Source organism: Anastrepha obliqua, chromosome 1 (assembly GCF_027943255.1).
Source record: "Anastrepha obliqua isolate idAnaObli1 chromosome 1, idAnaObli1_1.0, whole genome shotgun sequence".
In the NCBI taxonomy this organism is placed as follows: Eukaryota; Metazoa; Arthropoda; class Insecta; order Diptera; family Tephritidae; genus Anastrepha; species Anastrepha obliqua.
Genome location: NC_072892.1, coordinates 98899057 through 98917118, shown reverse-complemented (window position 1 = coordinate 98917118; position 18062 = coordinate 98899057). Strand labels below are relative to the sequence as shown.

Below are 18062 nucleotides of genomic sequence, written 5' to 3'. Positions count from 1 at the left end.
GTTTTAAAAATGAAATATCTACGGTTCTTATTAATATTTTTATAAAAATTTGTTTCTGATTTTTTAGGATAAAATACTTATTAGGATGAAAAATACCAAAAAAAAATTGTTTTCCAAAAAATTTTGGACGAAAACAAAAACAAAATTTAAAATTCATACTCATCAAATTTAACAAAATTTTAGAAAAAAAATTTAATATATTAAGAAAAACACGCCGCTTCAGATATTTTTTTTAATTGCTTCTATTAATAATTCAGACTATGCTCACTAATTTGCAACAAAATTAAAAAAAATTATCTTTTAAAAAAAAACACACCCCCTCAGATTTATTTTCTTATTGCTGTTATTAATAACCAATACTATGCTCACTAATCGCTACTAGTTTCATAATGCAATTCCTATAACTTTTTGAGTTATATTCAAATACGTACAGTGGACCAGTGAAAAAGCAGTGCAAAATACCGCTAGCGATACTCTGCATACTTGTATGTAACAGATGCATTCCACACGTTGATATCCAGGGATAATGCAGCATATACTCGTTTGGCCAGTAAAACCACGGATTCTGCTCTTCGGGAATAAGTAACCTGTCAAAACACCACCACAAATTGGACAAGAAAGCTTCCGCCACACACTTAACAAAAATGGTGCAAGCACCAATTATATAATATTATATATATACAAGGTGACGTAAAATTAGTCACCCAATTTGGTTTTGGTTAACTTTTTTACTAAATAACAAAAAATGATTTTTACTGATGCTCCATAGCTTGTATGTTTGTATACTGCAACTGTTTACTTCACAAGTGTCAAATATGGTTCATGTACTACGCCATTTACAAAAATTATAAGCCTTCATAGCTAGAGTAATTAATTTTGCGTCACCTTGTATATATGTACATATATAAAAGATAGATGCCAAAAGATGTGTGGGGGACAATTTAAATGCGGTGTTTTTCTGAAAGTATCAATACCGGAACTCAGTTGATTTAAATAAAGTAACAGCAAAAACATGTAAACATTCTTGACAATAGGGGAGATGTTTATAGGGGGATGCAAAGAGTATGCAAACGAAAGTTGTCCAATAATTTTCGACCACAACTTCTGAAGCGTGAGCTGGTGCATAGTCGATATGGAAAAGGAAAATCACTCAACTTTCGTGGTTCAATGAATGTCAAACACAAAGGAATAGGCCAATCTGGCTCAAACTTGGTGTGCGTTCTTCCAAGAGAAGTCATCTCTCTGACTTTGCACGGACTTTTCAAACGACCCTCATAGCATTTGGCAGACTGCCACAGTTGATTATATGTATGTATGTACACATGTTTGTATACATGTCGCATTAACTGAGTTCCACAATTTCCTCTAACAACTAATTTTACATATATTATATAGATTTACCAACTTTACGTATATCAGGTGTGCGGCAAAGTACTATACTAATACTATACTATAGTATGTCACGTTTCGCTTCACAAATCCTCCCAAATTCAAATGAGTTTCCTATAGTCTAGGTCTAAGGATAAGCGCTTAGATAAATTTTTGCAATGAATAATTTTATTTATTTATACCCGGTTTCACTAATAAATTTGTAAAAAAAATTTAAATTTTAAATTTAAAAAAATTGACTAGGCTGTTGAGCCTTCTAGTTGTACGATTTCAATACGAAACTTTGTTATTTTAAATTTTAATAATTACTAAGTTTCTTGATTTTAGCAGTCATAGGTATTTTATTCAGTAGAAATACATTAACGCAGGTTAAGTTAAATTGGTTGCCCAAAGAGTGGATACACTTGGACGAAGAAATCAAATTCTTCCTTTTATTTTCATCCTTATTTATTGTAAAATTCTTTTCCCGGTATACTGCTGCAGCAGTAGAAAACTCAATTGGTCTCAGAAATAAAAAATTATATTCCCCGATAGGTTTGATTCATTTCAAGCAAGAAATGGTAGGTTAAAGTTCCAGTAATTCCATTTTGCTTACTCAACTTATTGACATGGCTAAAAAATAGCTGAAGCAGCTGCAAGAAATTACTGCTAAGACTTGATAGTTTCGACAAATTTATCAGCTTGAAGATAATAATAATTTTTCTACTATATGTACATCTAAGTATTTTCGTGTTTAGTGAATATAGCCCGAAGATCCATTACGTAAAATTCCAGGACTGGATTGAATAGCATCAAATAGAGGTACTTACGTATTTGGTTAAATAACAAAAAATAACATCAGCTTCTGCGCTAATTTTTTGACTACAGTGTTTGGTCTCGTTAACACTAAATTTCGCAAGCACTACGCCTGGAACAGAAATGTGTAATTCTGGTTAAATAAAAAACCTAAAACTTCCAAATACAAACCTTTGTAATCAGGGAAAATCTCATTATTCCACTATATTAATAAGACAAAACGGGTAACATATCACCAATTAAGGTAACAAGTGGATTAGAAAACAAATGCGTCAGTAACAGCTTAGTGAAAGAAGAAAGTATCCGCAAAAAAGTCAATTTCCATAATTTAGTTAAGCTTGGGTAAAAACTTAATTCCCTACAGGGTTCATTTGAAATATTGTAGAAGTAATTGTTGTGTGTGTGCGCGTTCTCAACTGTCGTTGTATTCATATACGTAGGTAGTTGTAAGCAAGCTATTATCACTGCTAAGCAAAATTAAATTATTTTTACATTTTTACATTTACGTTTTGTTCCCGTTTTTGTTTTTGTTTGTACGGTATATTAGTATTCTCAACATTTGTTTCAATGTTGACAACCAAGCACGTAGATTAATTCAATGATTTGCAATGAACGTCAGGGATTAGAGATAAGCGCCAGCCTACAAATAAAACAAATATGTCTACGACGAAACATCATATTCAAGGGAATACTGTAGGTAAGGGTTAAATAAAACTCATTGCAGGGACTGCAGCAAATAATGAACCTTAAGACAATCAGTTCAATCAAATAGAAGTATCATCATAGCAATAGATAATGAGAAGCCAAAGAAAGTTTGGTAATCACATATACATTTTTTTTAAGTTTTAAATGAACTTCATTAAACCAAAAAAAAAAACTGCACTCTTCCCGAATGATCTTATGCTATTTTTCATTAGGATAGGACTTTTGAGTTTCCTAAGCAAGCATTTGTCCATTTCTTGCAGTGACCCAACTAACTGATAGCCTGAGGAGGCAAGGGCGGCACTTTATGTTTGAAGTATCAAAACTTCTCAGCCGATTCTTCCACGTCATCAAAAATATCTGTCCTCGGGAGTTATCACGATTGCATACGAAATGCCGAATATATGTAGGCTTTCAGAACCTAGAACTAGAATTGAAGATTATTGATCTCCTGAGTCCGAGTCTGACTTTAGAATAGCTCAAGTTTATTTTCGGGATATTGTGGTTTAAAAGTGCAAAAACACAAGTGGATTAGTGGTTATGTAACAACTAGGTCGTAACGACATTCCAAAGTATCTATAACTCGTTTTCAATTCCCCAGCCATTGTGACATTGAGGGCAACTGACGATCCGATGAAATAGCGAAACTCGGTACTTAATTGACCGGTGAGTACATAGACAATGATGATGATGACACACCCTTACAAACATGTAAGCTACTTATCTTTGAGGAAATTGTAAGAGCAGCGAATGAAAGATGGCGTAATGAAACCACATGCAGAATAGGCCGGCAATTGTGGCCGACTCTCAATTCCACACATTTAAGGGGTAACATCACTGTAGAAATTTCAAAAAATTGATTTTCTTTTTATAAGCTTAAAAAATTCTTTGAACCTTTTAAAATACAGAACAAAAAGTTGTATACGTTACCGAAGTTTATTTCATAAATATTTTAAGCTTTTAACCAAGCGTTAGTGACTGCTACCTAACGACTTCTCCAAATTTCCAAACTTTAAACGCGTTTTTCTCAAAACACGTTTTCTGAAATTGGCACGCAGCATAACTCAAACAATTTTAAATATTTTTAATCAGGTTTTTCACTACGTCTATATAATAACCTTCTTAAGAGAAGAGCGTAGGGGATTTTCGATAGATTAATTTAAACGATTGTTATAATTATTTAAGTGCCGTTTTTTTAGTCCAAAATAGAGTTTTTTCCTTCAAATGCTTGCTAATTCCACAAAAATAAATATTTTTTAAATCCCCTACGTGTTTCTTTAGCTATTCTTATTTAGATTAAGAAAAAAAATGTTTCTTTGTTCCAGATTAAAATTTGCACCCTCTGTGCTGCGTGCCGCGGAGCTCCTTCAAGAGAAACCACATTACAAAAATGTCTCCAATGCCGCCATTTTGTAAAATTTTTCGATCAAACTTTGTAGTTTTGTATTTTAGTATATAAGTAATAACTTCCCAAATCAGAATGATTGTTTTCCCTTTCCTTCTATACAAAAAATTCTTTAAAAATCGTGTTTATTTTACGCGTGTACAGTGGTGTTACCCCTTAAACGAATTAATTAAACGCAGATAAGCGCGGTCTTAGCACACTGATTTCAGTTATAACGAGGCACTGCTTAATAGGCAGATACGCCCAAAGGATGGGTGTGCACACAGATGACTTCTGCAGAAGTTGTCTAGATGAGGAAGTGGAAGAGAAGATATTGCACCTTTTGTGTCATTGTCCTGCTATATTCATACGTAGATTTACCATTTCAGGTAGGCAATTCTTTAATGAATTGGAAGTCAGATATCTTCCCAAAATTTTTGAAAAGTACTCATTGGCTTTAGGAGAGATAAGGACAAGTTCCCCAAGCGGCATCACAATGGGCTATGAGCCTGAGTGTGTCCCATATTAGACAGCTGCTTCAACCTAACCTAACGTTTTCAAGTAAAAAGCCTTTGTTTTGCTCTGTGATATTCTCTATTGCTGTATTTGCTGTTTTTTGTGTAGTAGTCTAATACTGTAAACTCAACACGCTGCCTTCTGAGTATTATTTAATTTCTCTCAGAGATTCACAATCGTACAATTTGACGCTATTTGTAAATAAGAAACCATTTTGCTAAGCATACTTTTCTAACTGTATTTAAATGAATTGAAACTTCTTTTGGAAGATAAACTTCGAAATTACAATTGTAATCTTATTAAATTATTAAATAATTGTCGATAGACCGTTTTGCTTAAAAATATATTTTAGCTAACCTATCCTCTCCAGTTGATCTTCAACAGATTATTACCTGCAGGTAATTTTATTGATGAGTGGAAATTGGCTCTTATTACACCAATTTTTAAAAGTGGAAACAAGAGTATTCTGGGCAATTAAAGACCTATTTACAAGCTTTCTACTATCCCTAAAATGCTTTAACACGTTGTAAAAGATAAGATGTTTTTTGCTGTCGAAAGCATAATATGTTTCAACCAGCACGGCTTCATCCCTGGTAGATCGTTTCAAATCTGGGTTTTTTCTCAGAAGATTGTATATCAGCTTTTCTGAAATGTTTACAGGTCGATGTTGTGTTTACGAATTTCTCTAAGGTGTTTGTTAAAAAATTAACATACCTTGGCTTCCATTCCATATTTCTCTGTTAGTTCGAGTCCTATCTCTTTAATCGTAGATAAGTGATTGTTGTTAACAATCATCAGTCGTATCCTATTATTGCGATATCTGAAGTTCCATAAGGTAGTTTTTTTTCTTTTTCTATATTCGTTGTTTATGAGAAAAAAACTGTTTTTTATATACCAAGTTTTTACTACATATTTTCATTTCAAAATCTAAAAAATTATAATAATTTATTCCCTGATGAAGAAATATGGCTTGGGGTGATATCAAAAAGAAGTAAGATAGTCTAAAAAAATTAAAAACTTTGTATGGATTTACTAACTTTCAGAAAGAGGGTCTAGTAACTCATACACTTATTATAACGAAAACTTGGGTTTTGTGTGCGTGACTACGATTAGGTTGGTCCAGACTCAAAATCTTACAGCAAACAAAAAACAGGAAACGTTTTATGTAGTATTTCTAGAAGAAAATTCACAGATACTTTCCAAATTAGAGGAAAGTTCGCCTAAGCGCCTACAAAAGGGCAGGCGTGGCAATTTTATATATTTACTCAAATTTTTGAAAGCATAGCGCCTACTATTAAGGGATTATATACGTCCAGCAGCGCCGAAATTGCGCTTGGAATAACAAAATTTCAAACAAATTCTTTGTTCATCGTTAAATTCGAAAAACACACTCGAGCTTGATTTGTTTACAGTAGCACAGAAAACAAACTATGTGACATATCACGCTGAAATTTGCCACGTAAGCTTATAACAGTCCTACCATCCAACAAAAAATTTTGCCATATGTCATCCGCGGACCGTTTTATTGATAAAGTCTCGTTCATATTTGAGCAGAAGGTATTTACTAGTACTTAAACTTTATAAAAAAAATGGATTTTAATTTTTCTTTACAAAAATTAGTATATAAAAGTACAATGAAAAAAAGTTACTCCACGGTCTACATAATTTCTCCTTGAAATGTTAATGGATCTGTAAAAGTAGAAAAAATTCTTGTAAAATAAAGTTGTAGTTATAGTCTGTCGAGCCGGATTTTTGAATTTACATAAAGGCACACTTTATTTACGTTTATAAAATTTTATATCTACAGAGAAAACACTTTCGAATATTAAAAAACAAACCGTATCACAAAATAGGCCGTGCCGGAAAAAGTAGTTTCGAGAACGAGTTTAAAGTTTGAGATACAGGAGCGCGCAGACCGCTCTCTACCTATTTAATGGGCTGTAGAAGCTATAATATTGGGAATTTCTGCATGAAAATTTCACAGAATATTCTTAAGATACCATACTTCCAAAAAATCAAGAAAATTGAAATTTGATTTTGAAATTTCTGGACGCATGTAACCCCTTAAATAATTAGCCCTTACATCCTTTATTTTTTCATAGAAGAAATACAGTTGGAGGTTTGTTCTTGTCTGCCGAGGGGCGACCGACGTTCAAAACACTTTTTCTATAATTTGATGTTCTATGTCCTTCGAATCCGAATGCATCGAATGGTAGTCGCGTACAAACCCAATTTTATTTTTTTTTTTCAAAAATCAGATAAACTGCCATAGTCTTTACTAGTCGTACATACTCCACATTCCAGGCATTCCATATATTCCATACAATAAGCACTGCAGAGACTATAGAGTTTTGAGGCTAAATTCTTATTTGATGGTTCTATTTAGATTTTAGTGAAATTAACGGAAATAATTGCAAATACTGCTCCTGTGAAAATATAACAGATTTTCGTATGTGGATAATTACATTTTCCAATAAAGAGAGTTCTCAAATTAACTACATATGTATGTGTACGTAAATGTCAATCTTGTTCCAGCTTATCTTTCAATTCAAAAAATTAAACTCATGTTCAGCGTGCTCACCAACATTATTTGCACAATTTCTACTCACATTAAATTAACATTCAACCAGCTCAGCTCGGTAGCTTTTTTTGCGCTACTGCAACAATTTATGACACATACAATGACAGGATGGTGTATCAACACAGGAGCAGTGTTTGCAATGTTTACATGGTTTGAACTGATTAAATGGTTTGTTAAAAGCCGTCGGTTGGTCGGCTAGTCATTTCGTTGATATGTGGGTCGGTCGATAACCAGTAGCACCTGAAACTGTTGATTCTGGTGTGCAAACGCAAATTTATTTAAATTAACATTATTTAACTCTAGGATAGCAGAGGACGATGAGCGACATGGAGTATCTAGATATTGTGTGTAATTTCGACAGCGATTGCCATTGCCGATTCATCAGTCCATCAAGCACATACACACCTGCATGTGCACACGTATGTACATATATAAATGAACATACATACAAACATATGCATCTGGAAGTGAAAACCAAATTTTCGCCTGGAGCGAGAATGCCAACCAGTGGACGACCATAACGTAGCCATAAAATTTCAATTAAAATATTTTATTTAAACAACACGTTGATAACGTAAAATTACCAGGCCACAAAGTATATAAATGGCGTCCAATCATTTATTTATACATATGTAAATATATCAGCATGTTTACAATGTTTGCAGACAATTTATTTTCAGAGTGCATATGCAAGCAAATATAAAATTAAAAATATATTGTTTGCCTAACGAGGGCGTATTTGTGGCAATTACTATTTATTGTGATGCTTTATTATTATTGTTTTCAATTTTGCTATAACATCAATTTAAATATGATTGGTCAATGTTTAAAACACATACTATGGCAACTCTTGTTTAGATTGTCTCATTATTTTGTTTGACACATGCTCTTGAGCAATAACAACGATTTTAACACTTAGCTTAAGTTTAATTTTGAACACTACATTGGGCGAGCTATCTGGAAGACACAGTTAGGTTTGGTCCGAGTAAAAGAAAGATCCGCTTAGCTATACAACTCATCCATATAAAGACCTTAGGGTGACTCTTATCATATCCACGCGCGCACGCATCCAAGGGCATTATAATTTTGTTCACAAAACGATGGAATGTAACAGCATAAGGGTACGGTTTAAGGAATATCAGCTTAAGGGGTCCCGGTGGTCTAGGGTATGACTGTAGCTATTTATTTTACAAAATGGCGCGGCTTTGAATTTGACACTCTTTTTCAGTTTTTTAATCAAAAATATACGAAATAATTGAAATAATAATATGATTCTAGTACGGGCGATAGCCATTGATGCTGTGAGCAACATATAAAAATTTCAGATGAATCGGTTGAACAGTTTTTTTTTTGTTTTTTTTTTTTTGACACGCCTACTTTTGTCCGAATAGTTTTTCGAATTGTGTTGTTGCTTTAACGTGAGGAAAGTTGTTTGTGAGTGTGTGCGATGTTGTTAATATTAGTAGTTTATTAAGGGGGTGTCAATTCGGCCGCCGTAGCCGAATGAGTTGGTGCGTGACTACCATTCGGACTACGTAGGCTCGAATCTCAGTGAAACACCAAAATGAAGAAACAGTTTTTTTTAATAGCGGTAGCCCCTCGACAGGCAATGGTAAACCTCCGAGTGTATTTCTGCTATGAAAAAGTTCCTCAAAAAAAATATCTGCCGTTCGGAGTCGGCTTGAAACTGTAGTTCCCTCCATTTGTGGATCAACATCAAGACGCACACCACAAATAGGAGAAGGAGCTCGGCCAAACACCCAAAAAGGGGGTACGCGCCAATTATATCTATATATAATATATTTAGATATTACTCGTTTTCCCCATACTCGGCAAGCTACTGATTTGCCAATCTATTACGAATCAAGTGGCCAAACCTTGTAGCTTCCCTCTATTGAATTTTTTTTTAATGTTGGGTCTTTCAGAAGACGCGCCTGTTATTTTAAAATAAAACATGTAAAAATTTAATTTATTTCATATTTCACTATTTAAAAGAAATTTACAGCATTTTAAAGTCCGCCATGAACACTTTGTGCTACAACAGCAATACCACATTCTCTACAGAACGTCCAGTTTTTGGTACGCCAGTCCTTTTTATATCCTAGATAGAATTAGTTTCATGAAATATTCTCATAAACATTTGAATTATCGACTCATTCGGATGATTATTTCGACTAAGAAAATTCACAAATTTTTTATATATTTTTCTTAAAGATCGACCATTTTCATAGAAAATTTCAATAATTTTAACGCGTTGTTCCATCGTTTAAAACTGGACATCTGTCTAATTAAAAAGTGTCAGTGACGACTAAAACAAGGTACCGCCTAGGAACTATTCCCTACTGATATCTATACGTCACTTTTGAACTACCGTTTATTTTATATGGTGCTTTTAAAGCACAAAAACTCTGTTTCAGGAAAGAATTTCTTTATGCTACATACGAGGGTCATTTGAAAAGTCCAAAAACTAAGACTACTTAATTGTTTGGGGTAAACCTGGTGGTGAATGAGGACAAAACGAAGTACCTCCTGTCATCAAAGAAACAGTCGGCACACTCGCGTATCGGCACCCACGTCACTGTTGAGAGTTACGATTTCGAGGTTGTAAAAGACTTCGTTTATTTAGGAACCAGCATTAACACCGATAACAATGTCAGCCTTGAAATCCAACGTAGAATCTCTTTTGCGAACAAGTGCTACTTTGGACTAAGTAGGGAACTGAGTAGTTAAGTCCTTTCTCAACTAACAAAACTAACACTTTATAAGGCCCTCATCATGCCCGTCCTATCGTATCGCGCAGAAGCTTGAACGTTGACAACATCCGATGAGACGTCCCTGGATTGTTTGAAAGAAAGATTGTGCGAAAGACTTTTGGACCTTTGCACGTTGGTACTCGTAATGGTGAGTATCGCAAGCGATAGGACGATGAGCTGTATGAGCTTTACGACGGCATAGACATGCATAGCAAATAAAGATCCAGCGGCTTCGTTGGCTGGGTCATGTCGTCCGAACGGATACAAAGACCCCGGCTCTAAAAGTATTCGATGCGGTACAAGCTGGTGGTAGCAGAGGAAGAGGAAGGCATCTCCTATGTTGGAAAGATAAGGTGGAGAAGGACTTGGCTTCACTTGGTGTTTTCAACGGTTCCGGTTAGCACGAGAAAGAAACGACTGGCGCGCTTTGTTAAACTCGGTCAAAATGACGTAAGCGGTTATTGCGTCAATCAAGAAGAAGAAGAAGAAATATGTTTTATATTTCGACATAGTCTCCTTTTAGGATTACACACTTCGTCTAACGTTGTTCTAATTTGTAGATCCCTTCCCAATAATAGGATTTTTCACAGTTTGAAAAGTCGCCATTCGTTTTTGTAATCACTTCCTCCTTTGAATAAAATCTTTTTTCCGCCAGCCAGTAGTACCATCTCCCTGACTCCTCACGGAGTTTTCGAACGACCCTCGTACACTGTTGGACAGATTAAATAAATTTATGATATAGTTGGCATAGTTTTTATTGTTTTATTCAAAAATATGCTACGAATTTCTGCAATAAAAATAATATTACTTCACCCGAAATTAAAAACAAGTTCTGTAAAAGATCGAGTTATCTTTTGTAAACAGAGATTTGGTGAAAGACACCAACCTCGGCCAACTTGTAGTCGAGCTTGGTAAGCGATTATCACCATTACGTAATGGAAGAATTTTCTAAGCTACTTTCGAACGCGACACTGGCAAAATATGCTAAACGTTCTCTGTTGAGAGAAGGCGCGCGAGGTGACTTGGATTTCCCACAAATGGGTTTTGCAAAAGTTTCGATATTTACTGTGTTGTTGTCTTCAACTATGCAGAAGACAAAAATGTTGATTGCAGGGTTTTTAAGTGAACTGTAATGTTGGAGCTTCGATCGCTGCTCAGACTTATTATTTCCACAGACTTGCTTAAATAAGATTAGTGTCTTTTGAATTATGGATCTAATTACAGGCTTACCTGTTCTGACAAAATTCTTTGATGTACCTAACCTAGATGATTACTTTCATCCATCTATCGTTTTGATTAATAGAACTTTGCATGAACTTTACTTTTTCCCAAAGTTCTTAAAGTTATACTTATCACAATTATCACTTTATTTTATTTAAATTTAATATTTTTAAAGCATTTATGTAAATCATACTAGGTTATTCAATAAGTTTTGCGGTTCGATAAGAGAGGACACTCTTCATATGAACGTATGTGAAGTTTCATTTCAATCTGTCATTTATTTAGTATCGATGTGTCACAATATTTTCTGCAATGCAAACAATGAAATATCGTACAGTGATAGAATTTTTATTTTTGAAAAATTTAAAAGCAAACAAAATTTATTAACGAATCTTGAAAGTGTATACAAACTCTTCGCCACCTGAATTTAAACGTGATCGTACGTGGTCGGGGTCTTAAAGACTATCCACGTCAAGGACGTCCAGCAGCAACACTAGAAATCGTAGAGAAAGTATAAGGTATCGTATTGAAAAATCGTAGAGGGACTGAACGGGTTTTAATAGAAGCCCATTCGTCTTCAGAAAGCTGTGTGCACAATGGATGCTGAATTCGCTAAAAATTGAACAAAAACACATTCAAATGCGGTTTTCTCTGATGATGAGGTCATAACAGCTGTGAAAGCGTATTGTGCAGCCCTTCCAGATTCTCACATCAGGGATGGAACTCATAAATTGGAATCTTGTTGGAATAAGTGTATTGTGTTTTTCTTATCGAACCGCAAAGCTTATTGAACAACCTAGTATAAATCATTATATAAATAAATATTACAAACATTTTAGAAATGTAGCTTATTTGAAGAATAATTAGTTCTTTTGAGAGTAACTTGGATTTAAAGAATTTATATGATGTTCGCCGTAGCCCAATGGGTTGGTGCGTCGTGACTAACAAATAATAGAAAAAGTGTTTTCTAATAGCGGTCACTTCTCGGCAGGCAATGGCAAACCTCCGAGCGTATTTCTGTCATCAAAGAGCTGCTCACAAAAATATCATCTACCGTTCGGAGGCAATATAAAATTGTAGATTCCTCCATTTGTGGAAAAACATCGAAGTCACACAACACAAAAAAGATAAAGAGCTTGGCCAAGCACCCAATAAAAGGGCGTAAGCGCCAATTATATACATACCTATGTATATATCACACCACCTCACCAACCGTCCAACGCTTCAGCAGCAATGATTTAAAAGTAGCCAATGAAATGAAAACCTTTTATCTTGCAAAACGTTTAAATTGGCTTTTATTTGCATTATCGTTATTTATGGATATTTATTTAAGAATATACATATGCAGACCATGTAGATATGTACACTATTTTATTTATCCACAAGTATGTATTTTCGTTTATTTATTCATATTCTTATACTACATATTTCATCTGCAGCTCACCATCTGAATTCAATTAAATGTTTTCGTTTTTTTTTTTTTGCTTTCCCCACAGGTGGTTTCATGGGTGATATCGCACTGCCCGACATTAATTATGACGATGACCCCGTTGTTGCACACACTGTACTTATACCGGTAGAAGAGAGTCGCCACGCAGCCAACGACGATAACGATGGCGATGGTAAAAGCTATGGAGAGGGTAGTGAAAGTTTACTCAAGCAAGAGGCAGACGAAAAGGATAACGCTTGGGATTGGCAATCAGATGCACGAGCCGACACGCCGACAATTGCTGAAAAAGTCCCAGCCACTGTTAAAATCAATGCATCCTTCCAACAAGAATTGGAAATTCTCAAGCAAGAGGTTTACCATGAAGGCTTACAGGTGGAGGAGGAGGGTCTCACTCACATTATACGCAAGAAAACCAAACTGCCGAATTCACGCTATGACTACAACAACAAAAATGAACGTAGCCGCAATGATCCGGCTCTGGTGAGTTTATTATTCATGTAGGAGGTTTGTTCAAAAAGGGTGGCTTAACATTTTTCTTGAAAAATATTTATTTATTCATCAAAATCTATTTTATCTCCTCTAAAATACATTACCTTGCACAAATGGTTTTCCAAATCTTCGTAGCACTTTTGATACATTTGCGCTTTTTGATATGATTTTGAAGGTTTTCAATGATGCGATCTTTATTTTCTAAATCTCTATTCTTCATTGGATCATTACGATTTTGTGAACAGGGTAAATATGCAGGCTCTCTCATTACGGTATTGTATTTTTAAGTATGCCAACCAAATTAAAATTTTTTACGACCCTCAAAATAGTTTGCCTCTAACTCTAAACAAAAATTCCAACGTTGCCTCCACGATTTGAAGCTCTCTAGTTCTTCATCACTCATTTTCAAAACGCCACTAAAAAAACACATTTAAAACAAAAACCAAACTGGTATCAAGAGTCGGTTGAAGAGGAAGACAGCTTCCGTCTTTAGTGTTCCGTTTAAGCTTACGAATGCAGTTCCTGAGCTATAACTAAATTCCCAGAACATAATTGGCACATCTCTTAATAAATAATATGAGTAAGTTCGTATGCATCGCAAGCTAGCAAGAAGGAAATGTAATATTCTTGGTCTCAATTTAACTCCATTTTAATATAAAAATCATTAAAGAAGAGTACATCTTAAAGTTCTAAAAGGAGTGCTCTTCTTAAATCAATCAATCACACAGTCCTGCGAGGGTGAGTTTCTAGAATGGCTGTACTTGTTTCTTATAGTTTTTTATGCGCTGAAAACGAATCTGACCTTCAAAATGCTCCATCACGTCAGGATTTTTGGTAAATGAAGCCTAAAAGGTCAAAAAATGGCCATTTTAGCCATTTTTGATAATTTTTTTGGGATAGAAAAATTTTTTTTTCAATTATCGACGAAAAGGTCGCATAGTAAAACTCTTTAGCTTTAAAACCCATTTTTTAAAATTATTGTACGATTTTTAAAAAAAAAGTTATGACATTTTGAAATTAACAGTTTCAGTTACGCCAATAGACGTTATACCCAACGTATACGTAACTGAAACTGTTAATTTCAAAATGTCATAACTTTTTGAAGCTTGAAGCACTACCAGCGGTCGGTTAATTTGTTGATGACTCCTTCAAGTTCCATGTGTTTGGCGTTATTCCGATAAGTTGTTGGTTGTTTGACGTAGCACGTGAGGTATGTCAAGTCGCATGACCGTAGCAGAAAATACTGTACGTTGCGACACTTGTATAGCATGTAGCGCCGTATATTTCGAACCACTGCTCTGCTATATCGACGCTTTCAAACTCTGGTTAACATAGCTCTATACTGAGGGCAACTTTCGACCTTCCACAAGAATAAAGGTTCGATGACGCCTCCATGCCATAAACCGCCTCAAACATTCAATCTCTTTAGATGTGTTGATGTTTGGTCGAGCACAATTCTTTCTTGATTGTGACTGCCTCAATAATGGTTATCTTGCTTTTTAGCATAACCACTTAGCACTACAGCTGAACCGATTATGGGTAATATTTTGGACTAATTTTCATTACTTTGGCAAGCGTGAAACGATGCACGATAAAAAGACAAAACTTACTAAATATTTTTACAGCAAATATTATTGGTATCTTTGACAGTTTTTAAAACATAAAAACGATCGCTGCTCTCAGATCACCCTTTATAACCATAGTGTGGTTATTGGGACCTGTTTTGTTCATGCGGTTATCAAGAAGACGCCGAGCAAAACTACTAAAAGTCATTCCAAATTCTGTTTTCGCTTTTCTTGTATGCAGTAGCCAAATATTATCGTTTGCATTTATTGAATTTTGAGTACGAAATGTCTTCGCTGTGTAAAAGGCATTCTAATGAAACTCAATCTTTTGAGCAGCAACCAAAAAACTTTTAACACATTTCATGGTGTTCAATTTTAATTTTTGTGTCTATTTTTTCATTTCATTTTCCTAATGTAACTCCGTCAACTAGTCGGCCAATGAACCGGTGAAACCCACAAGCTTTTCAATGAATACGGACTATTTGATGAAAAACTTGAAAAATGAAGTTATCAGTAGTAGCAACAATAACGACAATGGTCAAAGGTACAGACCGAGCCCCATTTACCATCCGGTTGATGGCTCTTTTTTCGATTCGAAGCCAGCAAATCGCGAAAAATCCACGGATACGGACTTGAATGAAACACAGTTGCTAGGTGCACACAAACAACAACAATTACGGCAGCGCGCTCTTAGTAGCGGTAGTGGAAGCACTGGTGGATTGCATACACGTCCTGGAAAAGCCACAACTTTTGATGCCAATGGTAAAGTGGAGTCGATTGCATTACATCGTAGTGGAGAGTATTTTGGGCCAGCAGTGAATAGTGGCGATAGCAACGGTGCGGGTGGCGGTTTCGGACGCACACCGATTGAGAAAGCAGTAGAGGTAGAAAAGCAGCGCAAAGCCACAGTAGGCATTAACAATCGAAACGTCGATCAACGAAAAATACAATCGAACACGAAGGACATCGAAATGGATTCAGGTAATAATTTTGTTGCCGAGCGTCGCATGGTCATACTGCCAACTTCGCTACCCACTCAGCGCTCGACATTACCGAATGTTTACAGTAATTCCGGTGGCAATGGCATGAAACTAGATGATGTGGATTTTTTGCACGCTGAAGGTGCAGTGCGACGACGACATCGACGTGGGCGCAAACACAGGTAAATACAATAGAATTGTAAGGGCTGAATTCCACTTCAAAATAGGTCAGATCATTTATACTCGAACCGCAAACCAAACACAAATAATTAACTTTCATTACAGACGCAGCTCAGATATTCGGCATGCGGATTTTAATGTGAAACTACAGCGCCTGAAGGAGGAACTCAATCGGCCGGTGCATATCATTCACGATTACCAAACGCAAATGCGACGCCAACTGCCATTACACAATGTGGACGGCCACCTCCCCGTCGGCCATAAAACACATAACAAGAAACAAACAGCGAAAATTGGAGTAACAACTGCTCCAGCAGATAAAACCGATAACACAGAACCCTTCAATGAGCGACTGCTAAAACAAGAGTACGTACAGCAGCAGAAGCAGCAGCTGGGACCAGAACGGCAACAACATCATCAACGTCACCACCAATGGATGCCAGTACAGCAAGTAGAGCAAAGTCTAGCCAAAAATTTCAATTATTCAGCAATACAAAACGATGAGCTGGAAGCATTAGATGGTAGAGGGGAATTCGACGCCTACGACCCCATCACAGCCAACAACGAGCGGAGCGTCGGAGTAAGTGCAGATACTGGCAGTAAAACACAAACACCGTTAGAAATGGAGCTACAAAAAGCTGAGTAAGTAGGCTGAAAAAATGAGGATTAAATTACGAGTTCTATCGTTAGCTGAAAATCTGTGCTGATAGAGACGAAAGCGTAACTAGCGAAAAAGAGCCGTTTGTAGTCCATGTGGGAAGTCGAAAAATTGTAGTAACGAATTTAGTGTTAAGAGAAGTGCTGCTGTGAATTTAGGGAAGAAGGGTATCTTTTATGAAAAGTGATGATGGGGGATAATAATCTTTGTGCATGATGGTAGACGCGCCCAATTTATTTTCCCAGAATAAATATCAATTTGAATCCCGGCGAATGAAATTTTTATTTTGTTCAGATAATTTAAAGTTGAAGTTATATCTTCAAAATTAGTGATCTTCTTTATAAATTTTAAACCAAGCGAAACCTTAATAACAAAAATTTTTCTTAATATCTGAAAACACATACAAAATATTGTAAAATCTAATAGAAACCTTTATAAGTTTGATAGCTCTCCTAAAGGGGCACTGCTATAAATATCAGCAGTAAAAAGAAAGAAAACGAAAACGGAAACTAATGGATAAAGTTAGCGATAAAGAGTTCAAAGAATAATTTGAAAATCGATAGATTTCGAGAATATCGATAAATGGGGAATTAAGAAATGAGATGGTTTTATTTAAAGTGATGTCGATTCATACTGCACGGATTCTTACCACGCCGTACTTGACTAAGGTTACCATCATTGTCCTAAACCATTCCCAATATACCGCCGGTTGGAGGACCTTGCGTTATTACATATCTTGGTAGCTCACTTGCAACCTAACTATCCTAAAAAAGCTTACTACATGGTTTTTTTTTTCTTTTAAGAAACCATCTAGTAGATACCGTCCAGAAAAGACTGATGGAGAGGTCTGGTGTTCTCCAACTATGTAGTTTCGGGGACATTGCCTACGAAACTTATGCTTTTATTGCCATTGACCTCTGAAAAGACAATGCACGCTTTAGCATTTCTATATTAAAAGACCTTATAAGCCTACTCCCATAGATAGTAGACCGTTATATCGTGTTTGATTTGATACTATTAATAACCAAGGAGGCACAAAAAATATTGAGGACATGAATAAGCAAATCCAAAATAATTTAAAAAAATATATTTCTTAATGGCATATACGAGACGTGTTCCAAAAATAAGGTTCATTTTCAAATTTCGCGGGCTACGTACATTCGACTTTCGATTATTATTTTTTTGTATGTTGGTACAATCGTCTCAAAGATATGTTCACGGTTTCAGCAATAGAGCTTGTTTAGTTTGATTGTAAGAGGCATAAATAAGACAAGTGTTTTGCGTGTTCGGCGATTTTCTACTATCGAAAAAAATGATTAAAGAAGTTGCATCAAATTTTGTGTAAAAAATGGAATTAAGTGCACAAAAACACTTGAAATGTTGACAATGGCATACGGTG

General features: G+C 35.5%; 1 protein-coding gene across 2 annotated transcripts in view; it reads left to right on the top strand.

Moving 5' to 3' along the window:
* The window catches only part of LOC129253167 (uncharacterized), a 159157-nt gene that overhangs the window by 123313 nt on the left and 17782 nt on the right, over positions 1-18062 (top strand). For both annotated transcript variants that reach the window (XM_054891437.1, XM_054891436.1), the window contains exons 3-5: positions 12838-13271; positions 15277-16007; positions 16111-16647. In XM_054891437.1, coding sequence (XP_054747412.1) covers positions 12838-13271; positions 15277-16007; positions 16111-16647 — 1702 coding nt within the window. The remainder of the gene's footprint in view (positions 1-12837; positions 13272-15276; positions 16008-16110; positions 16648-18062) is intronic.